The sequence below is a fragment of the Brassica napus genome, chromosome C4 (assembly GCF_020379485.1).
Source record: "Brassica napus cultivar Da-Ae chromosome C4, Da-Ae, whole genome shotgun sequence".
Classification (NCBI taxonomy): Eukaryota; Viridiplantae; Streptophyta; class Magnoliopsida; order Brassicales; family Brassicaceae; genus Brassica; species Brassica napus.
This window is the reverse complement of record NC_063447.1, coordinates 2,030,088-2,048,139: the sequence shown is the minus strand read 5'-3', so window position 1 is coordinate 2,048,139 and position 18,052 is coordinate 2,030,088. Positions and strand designations below refer to the sequence as shown.

The 18,052-nt window shown below is 36.1% G+C and overlaps 4 protein-coding genes across 4 annotated transcripts; all 4 read right to left on the bottom strand.

Moving 5' to 3' along the window:
* Positions 1 to 76: 76 nt before the first annotated feature.
* On the bottom strand, positions 77 to 2,164 carry BNAC04G01650D. Its single transcript, XM_013835352.3, has 5 exons — positions 1,468 to 2,164; positions 1,144 to 1,377; positions 868 to 970; positions 559 to 788; positions 77 to 477 (listed from the first exon to the last, which is right to left on the bottom strand). The coding sequence occupies exons 1-5, from the start codon at positions 1,860 to 1,862 to the stop codon at positions 240 to 242; spliced, it is 1,200 nt and encodes a 399-aa protein (XP_013690806.1). The 5' UTR covers positions 1,863 to 2,164; the 3' UTR covers positions 77 to 239.
* A 533-nt stretch (positions 2,165 to 2,697) lies between these two features.
* On the bottom strand, positions 2,698 to 6,444 carry LOC106396376 (CDPK-related kinase 1). Its single transcript, XM_013836747.3, has 11 exons — positions 5,537 to 6,444; positions 5,045 to 5,175; positions 4,923 to 4,964; positions 4,738 to 4,846; positions 4,266 to 4,344; positions 3,875 to 4,171; positions 3,693 to 3,805; positions 3,494 to 3,601; positions 3,359 to 3,421; positions 3,117 to 3,284; positions 2,698 to 3,048 (listed from the first exon to the last, which is right to left on the bottom strand). The coding sequence occupies exons 1-11, from the start codon at positions 6,023 to 6,025 to the stop codon at positions 2,911 to 2,913; spliced, it is 1,737 nt and encodes a 578-aa protein (XP_013692201.1). The 5' UTR covers positions 6,026 to 6,444; the 3' UTR covers positions 2,698 to 2,910.
* A 5,976-nt stretch (positions 6,445 to 12,420) lies between these two features.
* LOC106394605 (transcription factor bHLH106) lies at positions 12,421 to 14,073 on the bottom strand. Its single transcript, XM_013835171.3, has 2 exons — positions 13,696 to 14,073; positions 12,421 to 13,117 (listed from the first exon to the last, which is right to left on the bottom strand). The coding sequence occupies exons 1-2, from the start codon at positions 13,987 to 13,989 to the stop codon at positions 12,659 to 12,661; spliced, it is 753 nt and encodes a 250-aa protein (XP_013690625.2). The 5' UTR covers positions 13,990 to 14,073; the 3' UTR covers positions 12,421 to 12,658.
* Positions 14,074 to 15,423: 1,350 nt separating this feature from the next.
* On the bottom strand, positions 15,424 to 17,681 carry LOC106391837 (pentatricopeptide repeat-containing protein At2g41080-like). The gene has a single exon (XM_013832559.3). The coding sequence runs from the start codon at positions 17,559 to 17,561 to the stop codon at positions 15,618 to 15,620; it is 1,944 nt and encodes a 647-aa protein (XP_013688013.1). The 5' UTR covers positions 17,562 to 17,681; the 3' UTR covers positions 15,424 to 15,617.
* Positions 17,682 to 18,052: the final 371 nt, after the last annotated feature.

Genomic DNA, 18,052 nt, shown 5'->3' with positions numbered 1-18,052 from the left:
AACGATCAGTTTAAGTGTTTAAAAAATCGGTTTAGACATCCGCCTAATCAATAATCTACTATAAAATGCTTAATGGTAAAAGAATAATTCATTGTGAAAACTTGCTATAAACTATTATTAATGAGTTGATATACATAAACATAACAAACAGACCAGGAAGCAAGAAAAAATAATGCTCAAATAACTCTTTGCCTCTGGTTACACATTATACATACAAAAATTTGTGACTCTTGTCTGGATCAATGCGTAGTCTTTAGTTCTTCCTTGTCTTGATCCATGGTGTAAACTGGTATCTCCCAGTTCTTGTTCTTTTTTGGATCATCTGTTAAAGTAAGATCCGTTTCAAACTCTCTAAACGTCTTGAAGAATGTCTTTGCACCCATCATTACCAGCCTCTCCACCATGAATAACTGATAATTGTTCTCGATTACAGGATCTAAAATCTCACTGAAATTCGACGAATAAACCACTTTGTACCTGTAGTGTAAACAAGAGAGTCTTAAGCTCATCTTTACAAGAACATTCAAACATGTAGTAAACCTATAAACTTGATTTTACCTGGCAGAGAGAGGAGAGAAGAATCCAGGGGTTCTCTCATTAGAACCGATGTAAAGAGTTCTCCCTGGTGGGATCTGCTTCTGTATCCTGCTCATGATAAACTCTGGGCGTGTGTCTCTGTCTAAATGCGGAAACTGTGTTTTTCCAACGTTAAACCTGTCTTTTCTTGTTTTTAGTTTGTCACCTCGACGAACATGGATTGCATCATAGTCACCAAGTTGTGCTTTTATCTGTTCAACCAAAACTTACTTGATATCAAAGCTAAAGACAACCTTCAAAAAGCTAAGATTGTATGGAAACTTCATTAACCTTTTCTGCAGCATTTCTCAATCTTGGTGCTGCCATACTCGGCAGAAACGAATAAGGAAGCATGACGTTGCTACGATCAATTCTATCTTTGCACTCAACAAACCTAACACCAAGAAGATACAAGAATCAACAATGCTCAAGTCCCGGGTAAAGCCGAAAAAAATTTATAGATATAAGCCCCCAAATATGTAAAAATAATTGTTTTTATCGAAATCTTTACTAAATAGCCTACGGTCCCCAAAATCTCAAGGATGGTCCTGGTCACATTGGTCTTACCATGCGAGAGGACTTGCGGTTCGGTTAATGAGCAAAAGATTTGCATAGTGACTAGAGTCATTAACCTCACGCCTACTAGCTCCACTCACATGCGCAATCCCACGCTCCTTCAGCTTCATACCTGTCGATAGCACAATGTGCCACGTCTCCGAGTCGTCCAAGATCACAGGGATCTTCTCAGAGATGAGGTCAACATCATACAATGACTCCATCGCACAAAAACTCACTTCCCAACTAAAAACACACACACAAACACATAAAGAGACATCCATGATCCATCTCTTGTCTTTAAAGTACAAAACACAACAAAAAGTAAGTTCTCACCTTTCATTGTCGGATCCATTGAGTACACCTTTCTTGTTATGTATCGGATTGATGCACATCCGAGAAGGCATTACGAACGTTCTGTTGAGAAACATGGCTTCTTCGAGTGCGCATCTAAGGCTGGATTCTTGGTGACCCAAACCAGCGCAGCTCTCGCAGTTCTTGCCGGGACAGTCGACTCTGTCTCCCCAGTACAAGTACTTGTCCGACAAGGTGTGCTGTCTCTTGGTGCGAGAAGACCTCGAGAAGTAATCAACTAGACCAGATCCTCCGGTGGAGAAGGACGAGGAGAAAAGGAGGAGGAGCAATGCGGCAGCGGCGAGGAGAGATAAAAGGACAAGTCTTTTGGATCCGTGAGTGGTTTTGGACCTATGGGTTTTGCTCATTGTAGCCATTGATGATGATGAAAGGAGGAAGAAGCAAGAGGAAGGAAGAAAGGAACAGTCTTTTGTGATGTATCAGAGATCTGAAGGAAGGTCACGTGGGTTCTCTACGGCGAATGTGAGACAGTGACCACGTGTCTACGGATCATTGCTCTGCTCATGATCCAAAGATGTTTCAAGACGGTTACTGAAAGAGTAGTCAACACGTAAAAAAGTGTAGCAGCGCACGTATCTAATAAAGATTACAAAAAAAACACACACTTTTGAGTTCTATCTACTGTCGGAGACTCTCAGATGTCGTTGTGTATCCCATTTATGGATCTGATCCTTCTCCCCATCTAAGTGAAAGTCAACTGATTTAAACCGAATCTAAACCGAAAGTTGAAGGATACGTTCTAATTTTTGGGTTCTACCACATCAAGTTTTATATGATGTTCAAGTTGATTTCGGATAATAATACTTCGGATTCAGATATGTTTTATCTCTGTTTAAAATTGATTTGAATCAAAACTCATTGTGGATTTGGTTAACAATTTTTTGGGTTCGGTATTTTAGATATCATATAAAAATAAACATGAAATTATTTGATGTACTTACTAAAGTTTCAAATATTTATTTTAAATACGAGTTCCCATATACAGATCATAATTTTTTGAGTTATTCATTTTTTTTTGTTTTTTGATAATCAGTTAGATTTGTTTAATAATATATTGTGGGTCAAAACATTCATACCAGCCTACAAAATTTATTAAATATATTAACATTTTGGATTGAATATATATTTGGGTTTTTCTGTTTAGATTCGGAATTCGAGTTTTTTTGCCCACGCCTAGAGTAACTGGAGCAATCACTTTAAGGGTGATCATATTCAATGTGTAAGAGATATGGAATGTCACATTCCTCTTTTATCTGAAACCACACACATTACACACACATAATTATTGAATCTTTTAGACTCAAAATATTACCACATGAACACAAGAGGAAGAAACACAGAACTACACTTTTTAGTTTGCATCTTTTTTTTTTTCTCAATCTAAAAACAATGTTCGTTGCTCCTCTAAGCTTTCTGTAACGTCCGAGAAGAAACGCCGTGTAGTAGCCTGACAAAACCCAAGAAACTAAGCTTCCCATCTGAATGTCTTATCCAATCCTGAAGCACAACGTGCACTGGAACTGATGGCCCCAGTCCAAGTTCCTGCAGCAATTAACACATTTTCATTAAGTTTCCTTCTTCATGAGTAATAAAGGGTGAGAGTTTCATACCGATGCAAGTTCCTCAATCATGATGGGTCTATTCCCATCTTTCTCAAACAACTCGTAAGCACGCCGTGCGTGTTGCTCCCACGTTTCCATTGCTTCCAGCTGGTAAACACTTAATGCTGATGCACAGAACTCTTCAAAGTCTAGCTTCTTGTATTGAAGACAACTTATCTGCATCCCAAAAAAAAGATTAATAACGTTTAACCACCAAACTTAATAGTAAAGCTTAAGTCTCATTTCCTTACCATGTGAACAAAATCTAATACTCGTGAGTCCTTAGTAGCATCTGTTGCAGTCTTCAGGATTGCCTGAGATTTGCATAAAAAGAAAATCAAGAATCACACAAAGATGTTCCAAATGAAAAAGAGATTAGAACTCACTGTTTTGTAATTCTGCATTGAGATGTATCCATTTTTGCTTGGCCCCAGCAATGTAAACTGCTCCCTCAGATAAGCTAACTGTGGTACAGTTAATGTCTTGGCAAGAGCCTGGAACCATGAATAAAAAGAAAACGCTTTTATTATCAATAATTGAATCTACCAAGTAGTATTAGTCACAGCTTCTTAGAATCAAACTAACCTGCAAAGCAGATTTTCTCAAAGAAGTTGACATTATGTACACTTTCACAAGCTTGTATATGATCATATCAGATGGTATCTTCAGCTCATGGGAAGCAACCAGCCACGGATGACCTGAGGAACAAAGACAAATGATTCTTCAAATAATGCTATAGAGATGAAGTTATGATTATATATACTTACACAAAGCCTGTGCTGCGGTTAGTCTTTTACGGTAATCTTTATTCAGCAATTTTTTCACAAAATCTACAGCATCAGGTGATAGTGAAGGCCAAGGAGCTTCTTCAAAGTTTGGTTCTGCTTTAAGAACAGCTCTAAAGATTCCGGATTCAGTACGTGCCCAAAAGGGTCTGCTCCCACAGAGAAGAATATAAGCAATCACTCCTATACTCCACATGTCAGCTTCTGTTCCGTATGTACGGTGCAGAACCTCTGGGGCTACGTAGTAAGCACTTCCTACAATATCATTCAACCTTTCATCTGCAGAACATGTGTAAAACACTGTCAAGTTATCATATTTAACAACGAGATGGGTACATATAATGTCTTGTCATTGTTATTCACATGTTCTGACCTGGCTTGACGTAATCAGAGAGACCAAAGTCTATTGCTTTTAGAGGAGAAGTCTCATCCTTAGTGCTGAAGAGAAAGTTCTGTGAGAGGAAAATGAACAAATAGAAAGAAAACATAAGCGTCATCATCACTCTTGCACAAACTAGTGGAATAATTCAATCTTTGTGTAACAAAGACTAATGATAATGTGATGGGGCCTAGAAAGTGAAGTGTCACCAAAATTTAAATCATTTCTTAAAAAATGTCACAATGACATTTCACACAGATTAAAAAAAAATGATTTAAATACATTTATGTTCTTATAAATTACACCTATTTGACGAGAAAAATAAAATTATTTATAAGATCAATACAGTATGCAATTAATATTAAACTAAAAGTAAGTACAATTTATAATAAAATTCTATAAAAGACATTTTTATGTAACAAGAATAAATGACACTTATTCAGAAAGAGAGGGGAGTATAAAGTACCTCGGGTTTAAGGTCACGGTGAACCACACCTTGTAGATGACAGTAAGCTACTACACTAAGAATCTGAACCATAACTTGTTTAGCATCATCTTCTGAGTATTTGCCACCCCTAATATGAGACCAATCCCAAAAAATTCAATACATCAATAAGCAAAGGGAGTTCAAAAGCCACAAAAAAAAATTACCTTTGAAGTATTTTGTCCAAGAGTTCACCACCTTTACATAACCTGATAAAAACAAGAGATTATAAGTATTTTTCATCACAAGATGATTAAATGAGGTTAAGAAAAAATAATGTAATGCTTACTCCATCACAATATAAACATTTTCATCATCTTCAAAAGCGTCATAGAACTGGACTAAGTTCTTGTGACCAGTCAGAGCTCGCAGTATCTTCACTTCTCTACTAACGTCCTCAATTGCAATTGCAGTCGTCATCTGCACTCAACAACAATATAACAACACTAAGCAACGAGCTAATGGAGATAGCTGGTAGCTGGTTTAATCAGTATCATCTGAAAACTCTGTTTCAGACCAAATAGTAAAAGCAACGAACTAAAGAATCAAACTTTGTTCAATCATAAGCATGATCTCTAAACTAGATGGAAGTTTGGAACAAATCAAACATCATTCGCCAACATTTAAAGCAGTTCCACGTAGATTCACATAGAGAAGCCAAAACAGAGCATTTAATGAACAGAGCACAATCCTAACACATCAGAACAGAGCACTTAATGAAACAGAGCACAATCCTAACATTAACGGACACGACATTAACAGAAACTGTTAAAGATCAAACCTTTGACTTAGGGATGACTTTAACAGCAACTTCTTGACCCTTCAAGCTTCCCTTTTTACCCTTGGCAGAGCAAGTATACCCAAAATGCCCCCGACCCACCTCCCCATCAATCTCGTAATGCGACGCGAAGTGCTTCGAGAACCCGAAGCTCTTATCAAGACCGATCTCGAACTCCTCCCCTTCGGGGATCGAGACCTCGCTGGGGGGCTTGGCGGAGGAGCCGTGGCGACGCGCGAGGAAAGCGCGTATGTGCTTGGCAGGGGAAGGAGGAGGGAAAGGTCTCTTGAAGATGCGGAGAGGCGTTGAGCTCGCGCTCGACGAGACGGAGGGAGAGGATTTGAACAAGCTGGGTAAAGGGCTTGGGCTGTAAAACGGAAAGCCGGAGGATTTCGCCGCCGGAGGAGGAGGAGGAGGAGGCTGAGGTTCGTCGGGAGATGGGAGGCTCTGTTTTGATTGGTGCTCGATGGGTTTGCCGTGGCACATCCCCATGGCTTGAGAAGGGGAGAAAGATTGAGACTTTTCGATTCAAACGACGAGAAAAATAGAAACTTTCGAGAACTCAGTTTAGGGATTAGATCACACGCAAAGAGGAAGGAGAAGGTGAAGGAGGGGAAGCGAGATTCATACCAAAGAGAAGGGAAAGTTGAGTAAATACACTAGGCGAAGCAAAAGCAAAGTGTTCTCGAGGATGAAAAAAAGAGAAAAGAAGATGCTTTCACAGTAACAACAAGAAGAGAAAAGGTAGAGAGAGAGGGGAATAAAGGAGATAGAATAAAAAAAAAGGAAGCAAAAGCTTTGATTGGTTTACTTTTTTTATTTTAATTTATTTTTAATGTAGTTTAACATACATATATATCCCTCTTGCCATATCTTTTGTTAAATGGGAATAATGTGATGTTTGGTTGCCAAGAATGAAGGAAGAGTTTTGTGATGTTTAGTAGGTTATATATGGGTTTTTTTCCAACAGTTAAAATTTTATTAACTTGGTAACATAAATACAAAATTGGAGTTAACCAAGATGGTGGATAATACAAGCACTATTTGGTGGCCTTTCCTTGCTAACATATGTGCAAAATTATTACAAGTTCGTTTGCTATCAGGGCTTATCATAATATAAAGAGATTTTAGGTTTTAGATAGAGTGGGGGAGGAGAATAGACGAGTCTATAAAAAGAAAATTGACAAAGTATTGTCAAGACTCACGGCAACCTTATCTTTTGCAGTTTGCACTGCCCAATTTGGTATTTGGTATAAGTATAATTACAAACAAAGAATCCAAAAAGAGTTCTGGAATCATGCCAGACTGATAAAAGGAGCACATAGTCTCGAAGTTGGCACTTGATAAAAAGAAAGCTACCCAATGAAAGGCATAATTAGTTTTCATATACTATGTTAGCAAATACTTCCTCTCATAATAATATGTTTTGTATTTTTATGCATATTAAACGCACACTAAAATTTGATAGTAAATAAGTTTATTATTAACTGTTATTAACCTATTTAAAATAATGCATAGAAAACATAAATTTTATCTCTTGTAAAAACAAATTTCTTAAGTAAAATATTTTTCTTTCAAAAGCAAAAAATAATTATATGAGATTTGCTTAATTTTTACTAACTACATACGTAAACTTACACCCAAAATCCACACATCTAATTTTATTTATGTTTCTTGTAGAATTATTAACATGAATATTACATATTAATATACTATACAACATTCAAATTTCTTTGCATTTTTACAGACTGAGACATAAATTAAGCTCTCCAGATTTTGGTTATTGGTTTCTTGCCACATCTCATTTCCAATTTTTATTTGCCTACTCAAACTTTGAAAACAACATGTATGAATTTACTTACACGTCAAAACCGAGATGAATAGATTAATAAACAATAGTTTGTGTTTGGTACCACTAGCATACTAGCCACTAGGCACAAATGATTTGAATACATCGATGAATTTCTTATCGTAGAAAACAAGTATCGTCGGTGGCATAGTTTAATCAACCGAATGTTTGTTTTGTTTTATTTTTACATGACAGAGTGTTTTACAGTACAACCTAGGCTGTTTTTCTTCTGCTAATTAATGGGTTAAGTAGATTAGAGGCTTAACTATTCCACAAATCTTTCAAATATTTATGTTTATGCCGCAGTTAATCACGTATGGACAAAAACCCACCTGACATTTCAATCACGTTTTAAATAATGGTTTCGTCTAAGATAAGAAAATACATATTTTAATTCTGTGCATCCTATGATATTATCATTAAATATTTCATGGGGTATACATCCTATGCAATCAATAGTCATCATTCGTTTATATCATAAAGATACATTTTGTGTGTAATGCGTGAGATAGTGACTATCTCACGTGTTTTACAATGAGTTACAAACTCGATTAGTTAGGAAGGCAAATGATCTGACTGATTTTTTTTTATTGAAACGAGTCTCTGTAGTGTTTATAAAATTCAGTGGGTTCAGATGTCAGTTTGAAAAAACAAAAACAAAAAATGAATACCACAAGTTTCATCATACAAACAAATAATAAAATTTGGTTTAGTTACGGGTTCTTATTTTTCTTGAGCCATGCAGAAGAGCTCAGTCAACAATACAAAAGTTAAAAAAAAAAAAACCATTGAGAAGAGCCAAGTCAATAATAATCGAGTAATCATGTTAAAAGTATCAAGATGGCAAGATCAGTAGTATTATACAAAATGGCAATATTATAAATGAATTTGAACGTGTTAGTTATAAGTTCTAACCTAACCGAAAGAAGATTCTGAAAGTAAATATTAAACTAAACAAACAATGCCCAAAGAAAGTGGAAACCAGAGAATGCCTAAAACAACCACCGTCGGTGGGCTTAGAAGTAAAACAATGAAAGTGGACTGAACAGAAGAATATCTATTTTCCCTGACAATTTTCTCTTTCACTTCATTTGCTTTTGCCACCTCTTTGCATTTCTAATTTCAATCTATGTATGTCATTTCTAAACTAAATCCTTTTCTTAATTGTATTCACTAGGTTTTTGTTGCATCTACAAAATATAATCAGAGAATTATCACAAAAATTAAAAAGGCGTAAGTTTCGATTCAGTTTTGGTCCCGTCCAATTTTATAAAGTGACATTCCCGTGAATTACTTGGAGTTTTGTAAGATATGGTAATTTTTTTTTAACACAAAGAAATGGTATAAAATGATTAATTATATGGGGTAGCAGCGTTGGTGCCTTTGACGTACGGCATAGGCTTAGCGTAGAGACATGGTGTTGTAACTCAAAGTGTTATCGAGTTGTCATGTCAGAGTCACCGTCACAGTGGACTGCGCTACTCAACTCTAATTTGGGCCTTTCTCGGGAAACCGTAAGAAGAGGGGTCCAAGTCTTTTTAGATGGGCTTCAATCCTCTATTATTCTCTTCTTTTTTCTTATTTGTCTTCACTATCAATCCATTCAAGAGTTTGGTATTGAAAAGAGGAACAGTTTGTTCATTTCATTTATACAGAGGCAGCCCTCAGGGGAAGCAATGGAACCTCAGGCTCCAGGCCTTTATTAATTTAAGAAAATTATCGGCCAAAAATTTCCAAAGAACCCTAAGTAGCCTAGTGGTTAGTGAAAACCAAAATAGAGATGGGGGTACAGAATCTACACTAGCATTTCTCCTTGTGCTGTTGTGCATACATTTTTTACATATCCCTTTTTATTAAAGGTGAATTATTTAGAGTCTCTCCATAGTAATAGCCAATAGGCCTTGTTTTTTATTGCTTCCGGTCTGGAAATAAATATTAAGGGCTGGCACTGCACTTATACGTGCAATTTTAAAAATCGAGAGTGATTGATTGTCTCACTCTCAAGAGTTGAGTTTTTAAGTAGTAAATCTCGTACGAAACCCTAAACATATCTTAAAAAGTATGGTTGCATATATACATGATTCAATTTTTAGTTATCAAAAGTTTTGAAGAGACATGTTACGTATTCTAGATAAAGTAGTCACGCATATATAAAACAAGTTTATACGCAGGTACAATGTATAGATGTGGGTGTAATTTAAACATTGTGATGTTTCATAGTGTATAATTTAACTAATGGTTTTATTTTAAAATATCTATCAATTTCAATAACATTTAGATAAAATTTAAAGGTTATATATGTTCATAGTCAATATAGATTTAGACTTAGATAAAATTCAAATCAGTCGTATAAAAGATTTACGTTAGATCAGTCAGTCGTCTATTTAGAAGTGTTGAGCATGACTACATGTTCTGACATACTAACTGCTTAAATAATTAAAAACTCAAAGCTTAAGTGTGATATATTCACGAATATAACAACTCAATTTGTTTTACAAGTCGAATGAACTAGTTATAGTTCATTTCTGAAAAAGCTTTCTAAAACATTTGTGTCAAAAGAAAACCAATTTCTGCATTAAAACGATACCGAATATTACGCTGAGGTTGCTACTTCAGCATTTTAGGAAATTCCCGGTAAACCCTGTAGTACGTGAAAAGGTTCCAACATTTCTGCGGGTCGATAGACAAGAAAACCTGAACAAGACAGACAGCAAGATCACATGAAAACAAAAAGAAAAACACATATTTGACGTGTAGTATGACAACTCATATTTGCTTGTTTGTGAATTGTAAATAAAATAAAGCAAACACACAAAATAGTAGTAATATTCAAAAACGAAATAGGATGGTCAAAATAGTGTGGTAAGATAAGAAAGGGGGGACTCACATGTTCACACGATGAGACACTAACGTGTGAGGTTAATGATTCATGATTAATTTTGTCACAATACCCATAAATGTTAACAGGGTTTTTAAAAACTTGAAGGTTGTTTTACTATTAATTGAGATGAATTACAAATTTAACTTTAATAATAAAAATAGCGCCAAAGCTATGAAGACTTCTATACTTTTTGGTCGAGAGGTTAAGTATAGAGGGGACACGAGCTGCCCCAAAACCATCACGCTCCATGGACAAACTTTCTCCACCTTTTGTTTCTTCTTCTTCTTAGTTTTCTTCAATATACTTTATTAAATTCTCCAGAAAACTAAGAAACAATTATAAGAAAAAGAGAGAAAAGGGAAAAAGGGAGAGTGATGAGAAGGGTCGGTCTTTTTTGTCTCATAGAGCCAATGGCCCATCAATTCTCCTTCCTTTTGTCAGTCCCCTTTTCTCACGCTTCTCCTTTCTTTAAATCTTTAATCCACACATTCTCATCCTATTCATGTTATACAACTCATAATAATTCACTAAAGCTGTTTTCGATGATTAGGAGATCTCAAACCAAAACTCAAAATTTTGGGGCATTTCTCATTTAAAGACATAATAATAACCAACCAATAGTTGAAAACCCCGTTAGAAAAACTCGAATTCTTATTATTATTTTTTTTTTTGCAACAAACGGCTATTTTATCACTCAAACTTAACCAGACCAGAATAAAACAACCAATAAAGCAAAAAAAAATCTATGAAAAAAAATCTATTACTCAAACTCGAATTCTTATTCTTATAATCAAATTCAAAATGAATTAAATATCCACTATATCACAATGAAATGATTTCTACTTATAAGTTTGTTATTGAGTTAATTGATTCATATGTCCTATTTCGAAATACAAAACGTGTAGTTTCTTTTTTTTTTCTTATTTATCCTAGTGTATATATATCTTCAAAGTTGTTCAAACTATTGAACCATTATATGTGCATGAGTATCCAAATATATCTTCATGAGATTTTCAACCACTAAACCACTATATATACGAACACGAGTATTGAGTATCGGTGTGTGAATATACAATTTAGGCTATTCATCCACAGCTATCTAAGCAAATGATCACTCATGTACTATATCAACCTTTTGTGGAGCAATACAAATGATATTAGTAAAAAATTCATGTTATGGGAGATAACATATATATATGAGTATCGGTGTGTGTAAAACTACCATTTAGGTCATTCACCCACAACTATCTAAAACAAATAACTCATGTATTTTTTTTTGAGCAACAATAACTCATGTATTAGATAACCTTTTCTGGGAGCAATACTAATGTTCATGCTATGTAACAAATGTTCATATTATGGGAGATAACATATATGTGTATATATTATATAATCCCAGGTATTTATACATGTTGTCTTCTATATATACGTACTTGATTAAAGAATGTAATCCGGGAGGCTTTCGATTCGAATATCTAACATCTTTTTGTCTTGTCCATATTGTATATATTTTCCATAGGAGCTAACACTAATTTTAAGACCAAATTAAAGAAGTGAGCTAAGCAGTCTTTACCACTCGAGTAAGAGCTCAAGCATATACAGTAGTATATACTTGTGTTATGCGTATGTGTACGCTTTTTCCATATAATCCAAAAAGTCGAGACTAAATATTAGTAATTAATTCTTTATAAATCTGAACTAAAAGTGTTTCAGTTCGTCAAAATCTCATGTTATATATAGAAGTAGACTAAATACTCATTTATTTTTGAAGACGTGCTACTTCTTATATATAAATATGAAAAAGAAATCAAAACCTGCTTATATTCTTCGGTCTAGAAAATGTGGTCACATGTACACATTTAGTAAGACATGAACAAATAAAGGGAGGAGAGACTGGATTCATTTGGGGACAAAGGTGACATAAGGGTCGCTTTGAAACTGCATGCAAACATATAGATCTCTATTCACCATGTACTTGTTGTATAAATTCACATATGTAGTGTAATATGTGGAAGTATTGTTTCTTTTGTACTTCACTACCAATCACAACTATTACTAATTAGATTTTTCTATGTCGACAAATATCCTCACAATCTCAAAAACCTAGAAGTCCTCACACCAACGACTCAAACATAATTGAGAGTAAGTATAGAAAAATAGCAGGAAAATATACTTTATATATTATATATAATCTTCTTCTTGAAATAGGATAAGAAAAAAGAACACACCAAACCTACTTGCAACATTTGCTTACACTCCCACGCTTATAACTAAACCATAGAGCATATCATAAAGTAGGAACAATAAAAAAGGTTTTGGTACTTATAACCAAGTTAATTATGATGATACCCTATATAAAAATAAATTAAAGACCTTTTAGTGTACTCTCATCATCTCACACCATTATGATTTGATCCAGCGCACGACGGCGTTTTGACCGTTCTCCACCAGAACTACGTTCCATCAGTAACTTGCTCGACCGCTCGAGCAGCGACTTGAGAGCATTCTGTAAAAAATGCACAGACTCGACGCCGTGCATCTCTTTGTCGGCAGCTACAACAAGAACACTTCTTGTCCGACCACCAAGAGTAACCATCTCAGCTCGAAGAGTCTTCATGTGAAGAGACTTAAGTATCTCCATAAGGTCAGGCAAGAGATCTGATCTGTCGTCACAGCATAGAGAGGCTTTGAATATTATATGACCGTCATTTGAATAGTCTCCATAGTGTAGAACGCTAATCTCGTCGGTCTCTGAAGGTAAAAGAGTTTGGTCGGATTCGGATATCTCTAGGGTTTGTTGTTTAAGTTCTTTGACTCGTTGAACCACTTTGGCGAGTAGTGTGGCTTTATCAGTCTGAAATGGAACACATGAAATCTTTAGAAAAAAGGCTTTTCTGAGTTTTGGATCAAGAAGTTGAAATTTGATTCATATCATAACAATTTAACTGAATAAAGCTTGACAACTTTCCCAAAAAGTGATATACTATTCCAACAAGATTCAGAAAAGGCCATGAAGCTTTTTGTTTTTTTTTCCTCGTCTTCTAAACCTTCTCACTATTTGCAAGTTTTAAATAACTAATATGACTATGCATACATGCAGTGAAAATTGATCAATGAATATATAATGAGAACTAAGGATCATCTTTGATAAAAAACATGTGTGTTAGTAAGAAAGAGTATTAGTATGTATTTTAATCCTGTAACAATATATCAATTAAAAACTAGTATTGTTTTCTTAGTTAAGAAAAACTAGTATTCATCAGCGAAAACAAAATCGAATGGAACATAAGAAAATTCTAAAGATGCAAAACCCTAGTATACCCATTTCAAACATTTTTAAAAATTGATAAGATGTAAGCATATGTGTATATATATGGGGATATACATACCACATGAAGGAGTGTTAGTAGTGTATATAAAACTTTATAATACCTTGGAGTTGCAAGAGAGTACGTTACGCAGCTTGTTGAGATGAGAATTGATTCTCTCTCTTCTTCTTCGCTCAGCTTCTTTGTGATTCCTCAAAGCAGCAAGAGCTCTGTCTTGAGCCATCGTTTCTCCGATGCCAGAGATCGCTAGTGGGTAGTAAGAGGACGTAGACGAAGATGACCCGCATAAGCTCTGCATAGTCGACAAGTAGTCGTCTGAGCCGCAGTACCCACCTCCGGAGATTTGGTTTCCAGAGAGGAATGAGTACAACATCTGATCTGAACTCTCTGGTTGCATCTTTTTAGTTCTTTCCTTTGCGCCGCCTTCTTTTTGTTTTTAATGGAGTTTGTGGAGCTTTCGGTGGGTTCTGTCCTAGTTTTATATACGTAAAAAGAGAGTGTGGAAAGTACTGTAGATTAATAGTTATTAATATTATTACAACATTCTTTTTTGTAATATGTGGCAGTGTATATGAAATGATTTCTGATTGTCTATATTATTAACGTGTATTTATTTTTCCGAAGAAATTCTAAAATTAAATAGGCTTAAGTTGGAGTAATTAAAAAATAGATAACCTATCAAAAATGATTTGTGCAATTGAAAGTAAAGCGTGAGAAAAAAATATATGATAATTCTGGACTAATAAACAAATATTTTAAGTTTCCAAAGGATTAAATCGCGTACTATCAACCAGATGATGGAGTTCATAGACCAAGTGAACGAGCGTAGACACCCACTGTGAATCGTGCCGTTGCATTTATATGCTAGCTAATATCTAAAATGTTCCCTGCAATACAAATTTACTTTTTTGGTAAAAATACAGTGGTGAAAAAGTTACGATAGAGTTTGGAATATTTGTGGAGGGTATTTAATCAGGAGGTCATTGTCTTGGCACCATCATCAATGTATCATCATTCTAAATAGTTTTATGATCTATCAGATGATATATTCGTAATATTCGTTAGTGATGTTTGACCGCTTTGTTTTCTCTCAAAGGCTAATTTCATCTTTTTTTTTTTCTTTTTTTCTAATTTCATCTTCTTATTTACGAAATTGATATTGTTCCAAAAAAAAAGGAGTGGTCACTAATCAGTATATGACAATACTCTTAGTTTATAACACATGTAAAGTCGCAATGTTACAGGGCCTAGTTTAAACGCAGCGGCTGTTGTTGAAGAGTTTGCGGATGCGGGTGGTTGCGGTTTCTAGCGGTTTTAAGAGATTTGTACTACTGGTTCTGTGGTTAGAAATTGGTGAGTTTGCGGGATATTTATGACTGATTAACTATATCAAATGCATCAACGGTTAAATAATAAATTAATAATATTTACATTTTATATAATTATAAAAATATCAAAAATCATAATATTATAATAAATATAAAAATTAGATTTAGAAAGTTATAGTTTTAAATTTTTAAAAGTTATAGAAAATATTTTTATTTTAAAATTTTATAATATTATTAAAATATAATACATATATTTTAGTATTTTTATAATTTTAATTTAAAAATTTTATTGAATATTTTTGTATTTATATTGATTATTTTTAAAGAAAATTTTTGTATCCTCCCACTACCGCCCGTAATTGCAAATGCCAGCTTTGACCAGCTTTTGAATTTATGAGGTTTAGAGCGGTTTGAACCGGCTTGAGTGATTGTTTCAAAACACCGCGGGTGGTAGCGGTGAAACCAATCTTACCCATAGTGTAGTGTTGAATAGAATTATCAAAAGTATGAACCGTTTCTCTTTCGATGAGGGTTATTACAAATGGAGCAATCACACAATCTGTCAAAATTACAAATGATGTAACCTCAGATGACTAACAACATGGTACTTATGAATAATAACAAGAATCTGCAGTGTAAAGAATCTTAGTCATGTGACTAAAACGTTCACAACCTTTGTCTTACTGCTACCCCCAAGTTACCAATAATCACCGCAAGAACACTTCCCGTTAACGAAATGATGGAATCTACTACCATCTCTCAACGTGATCTCTCTGTTTTTGATCACCGATATATACTTGAAAGCAACATGGCAATCTCCGCAAACCCGCAAGTTCTTGATTATTCTAATGGGCACACCTTCAGGTAACACCATGAGCGCATACGCAACCGCTAGCTTTTCGCTGTGCTGCACAAGGTCTGACTCTTTCTCCTCGTCATCCATATCATGCAACACCGAAGCTGTATCAGGCTTGTATCCTTTCACCTTCATCTCCAGAGTCAGCTCTTTGAGGTACGAATAGATCTCTTTCGATTGAGACTGAGAACGATCTCCCATCTTAAACCGATACACTTCACCTTTGTGTTCAAACCAGCTGACTCCCGGCTCTTTCTTCACGTCCCTATCTCTCATTGACTTCCTCACCTCCGAGACGTCGCGCCATCGCTTAGCCGAGGCGTGAACGTTTGCAAGCAGGACGTAACAAGAAGAGTCGTTAGGGTCAATCTTGAGAATCTCTTCGAAGGCTCTCTGCGCCGTCTCTGCGTTTTTGTGTACGCTGCACGCAGACAGTAACGTTTTCCATATAACGGCGTCTGGTTTCATCGGCATGGACCTTATCCTCGCCTCGGCTTGATCCAAATCCCCTGCTCGACCGAGCAAGTCCACCACACAAGTGTAGTGCCTCAAGCTGGGCCTGAACCCGTACTTTTCAACCATCGTATCAAACAACTCAAGCCCTTTGTCTCTCAAACCAGAGTGGCTACACGCGTAAAGCAAGTTCAGAAACGTGACCTCGTTGATCTCCATCTCTGTCTCCTCCACCATAGTATTAAACAGCTTGATAGCCTCTTCCCCTCGTCCATGAAACCCATAAGCAGAGATCATCGAGCTCCACATCACTTCATCCTCATCTCCACGTTCCGAGAAAGCTTTCGCCGCGTCTTCAAGACACCCGCATTTCGAATACATGCTGATCAACGAACTCACCATAGCTACAACAGAGCTAGCTCCAATCTTAACAGCTTCCGCGTGAACCTGCTGACCTTGACCTCTGATCGCTAAATCAGAACATGAACTAAGAACAGTTACAAAAGTGATCTGGTCCGGTCTATAACCAGAGATTTTCATCTTCTTATACTCACAAAGAACAGTTTCAGGACATCCCTCTTGAGCGTAACCTGAGAGGAGTGTGTTCCACGCAACCAAAGTACGAACAGGCATCGACCTAATCACACTTTGCCCATCTCGCAACTTCCCATTTCTCATATACATATGAGCCAACGAGCTGCTAACTACTGAATCCAACTCAAGCCCGTACTTAACCATATAGCCATGAGCCTGCTGACCTATGAACACAGACCGCAACCCAGCGCATCCGCTAAAGACACTACCGAGAGTGTACTCATCAGGCGAAAACCCTAATTTATGCATTTCTCTAAACAACCTTAAACCCTCTTCGTTACACTCGTACTGAATCAAACCCGCGATCACCGCGTTCCAAGTTGCGACCTTTCTTTCAGACATTTCATCGAACACCTTCCGCGCATTAACCAAATCGCCATCACGTACATACCCGTTGATTAGTATGTTAGATGACATGTAATGCTTCTTGTTCATGCGATCGTATAATGCGACGGCGGAAGGGAAAGCTCCGAGCTTTGAGTAGAGGGTCATGAGGTGGTTGCATATGAACTTGTCTGAGGAGAATCCGGAGACGACGAGGAGGCAATGGAGCTGTTTCGTAGACGGGAGGGATTGTAATGATTTGATGAATGGGGTGAAGAGAGATGTGTTTGAGAAGATGTTGAGTCCGAATCTATTGAAAGCTTCTCGGAAGTTACGCTTTGAGCATAGAGTGGCTATGGTGTTTGAAGAGTCTGATGATAGTGGACGGAGAAAGGAGGATACTTGGTGTTGCATTAGAGAAGTAGCCGAATGGTATCACTGTTGATACGCCGGAGAAGAAAAGAAACGAAAATGGAGTGAGAGTGTTTTTTTTTTTCTTCTGCGTCAGTCAGTTTAATTGGGCCGTTACAAATAGCCCAATAAATTTTATGGAGTAAGAGCATATAGAGGTTTTTTTAGTTTCTCGGATATTCGAATATATTTTCGAGTCTTGAAGAGTATATATATATATATATATATATATATAACGTCTTAATTATGCTGTTACAACGCTGATAAATATTACATAGACGATTCTACAGCCGACAATTCTACTACCATATGAGAATATACGTCTGACTGCATTGCTCCGAGCCATCCTATGAGATCTATGTTCGATGATACGCCATGCACTATGCTGAAGACCTCTTGTAATCTTTTTTCTCCGTAATCTGTATTTGCGTTTGACATTCTGGTGTAGAAGCATTAATGAACCCTTAGTCAAACCATTAGACTAAGGGGCCTTC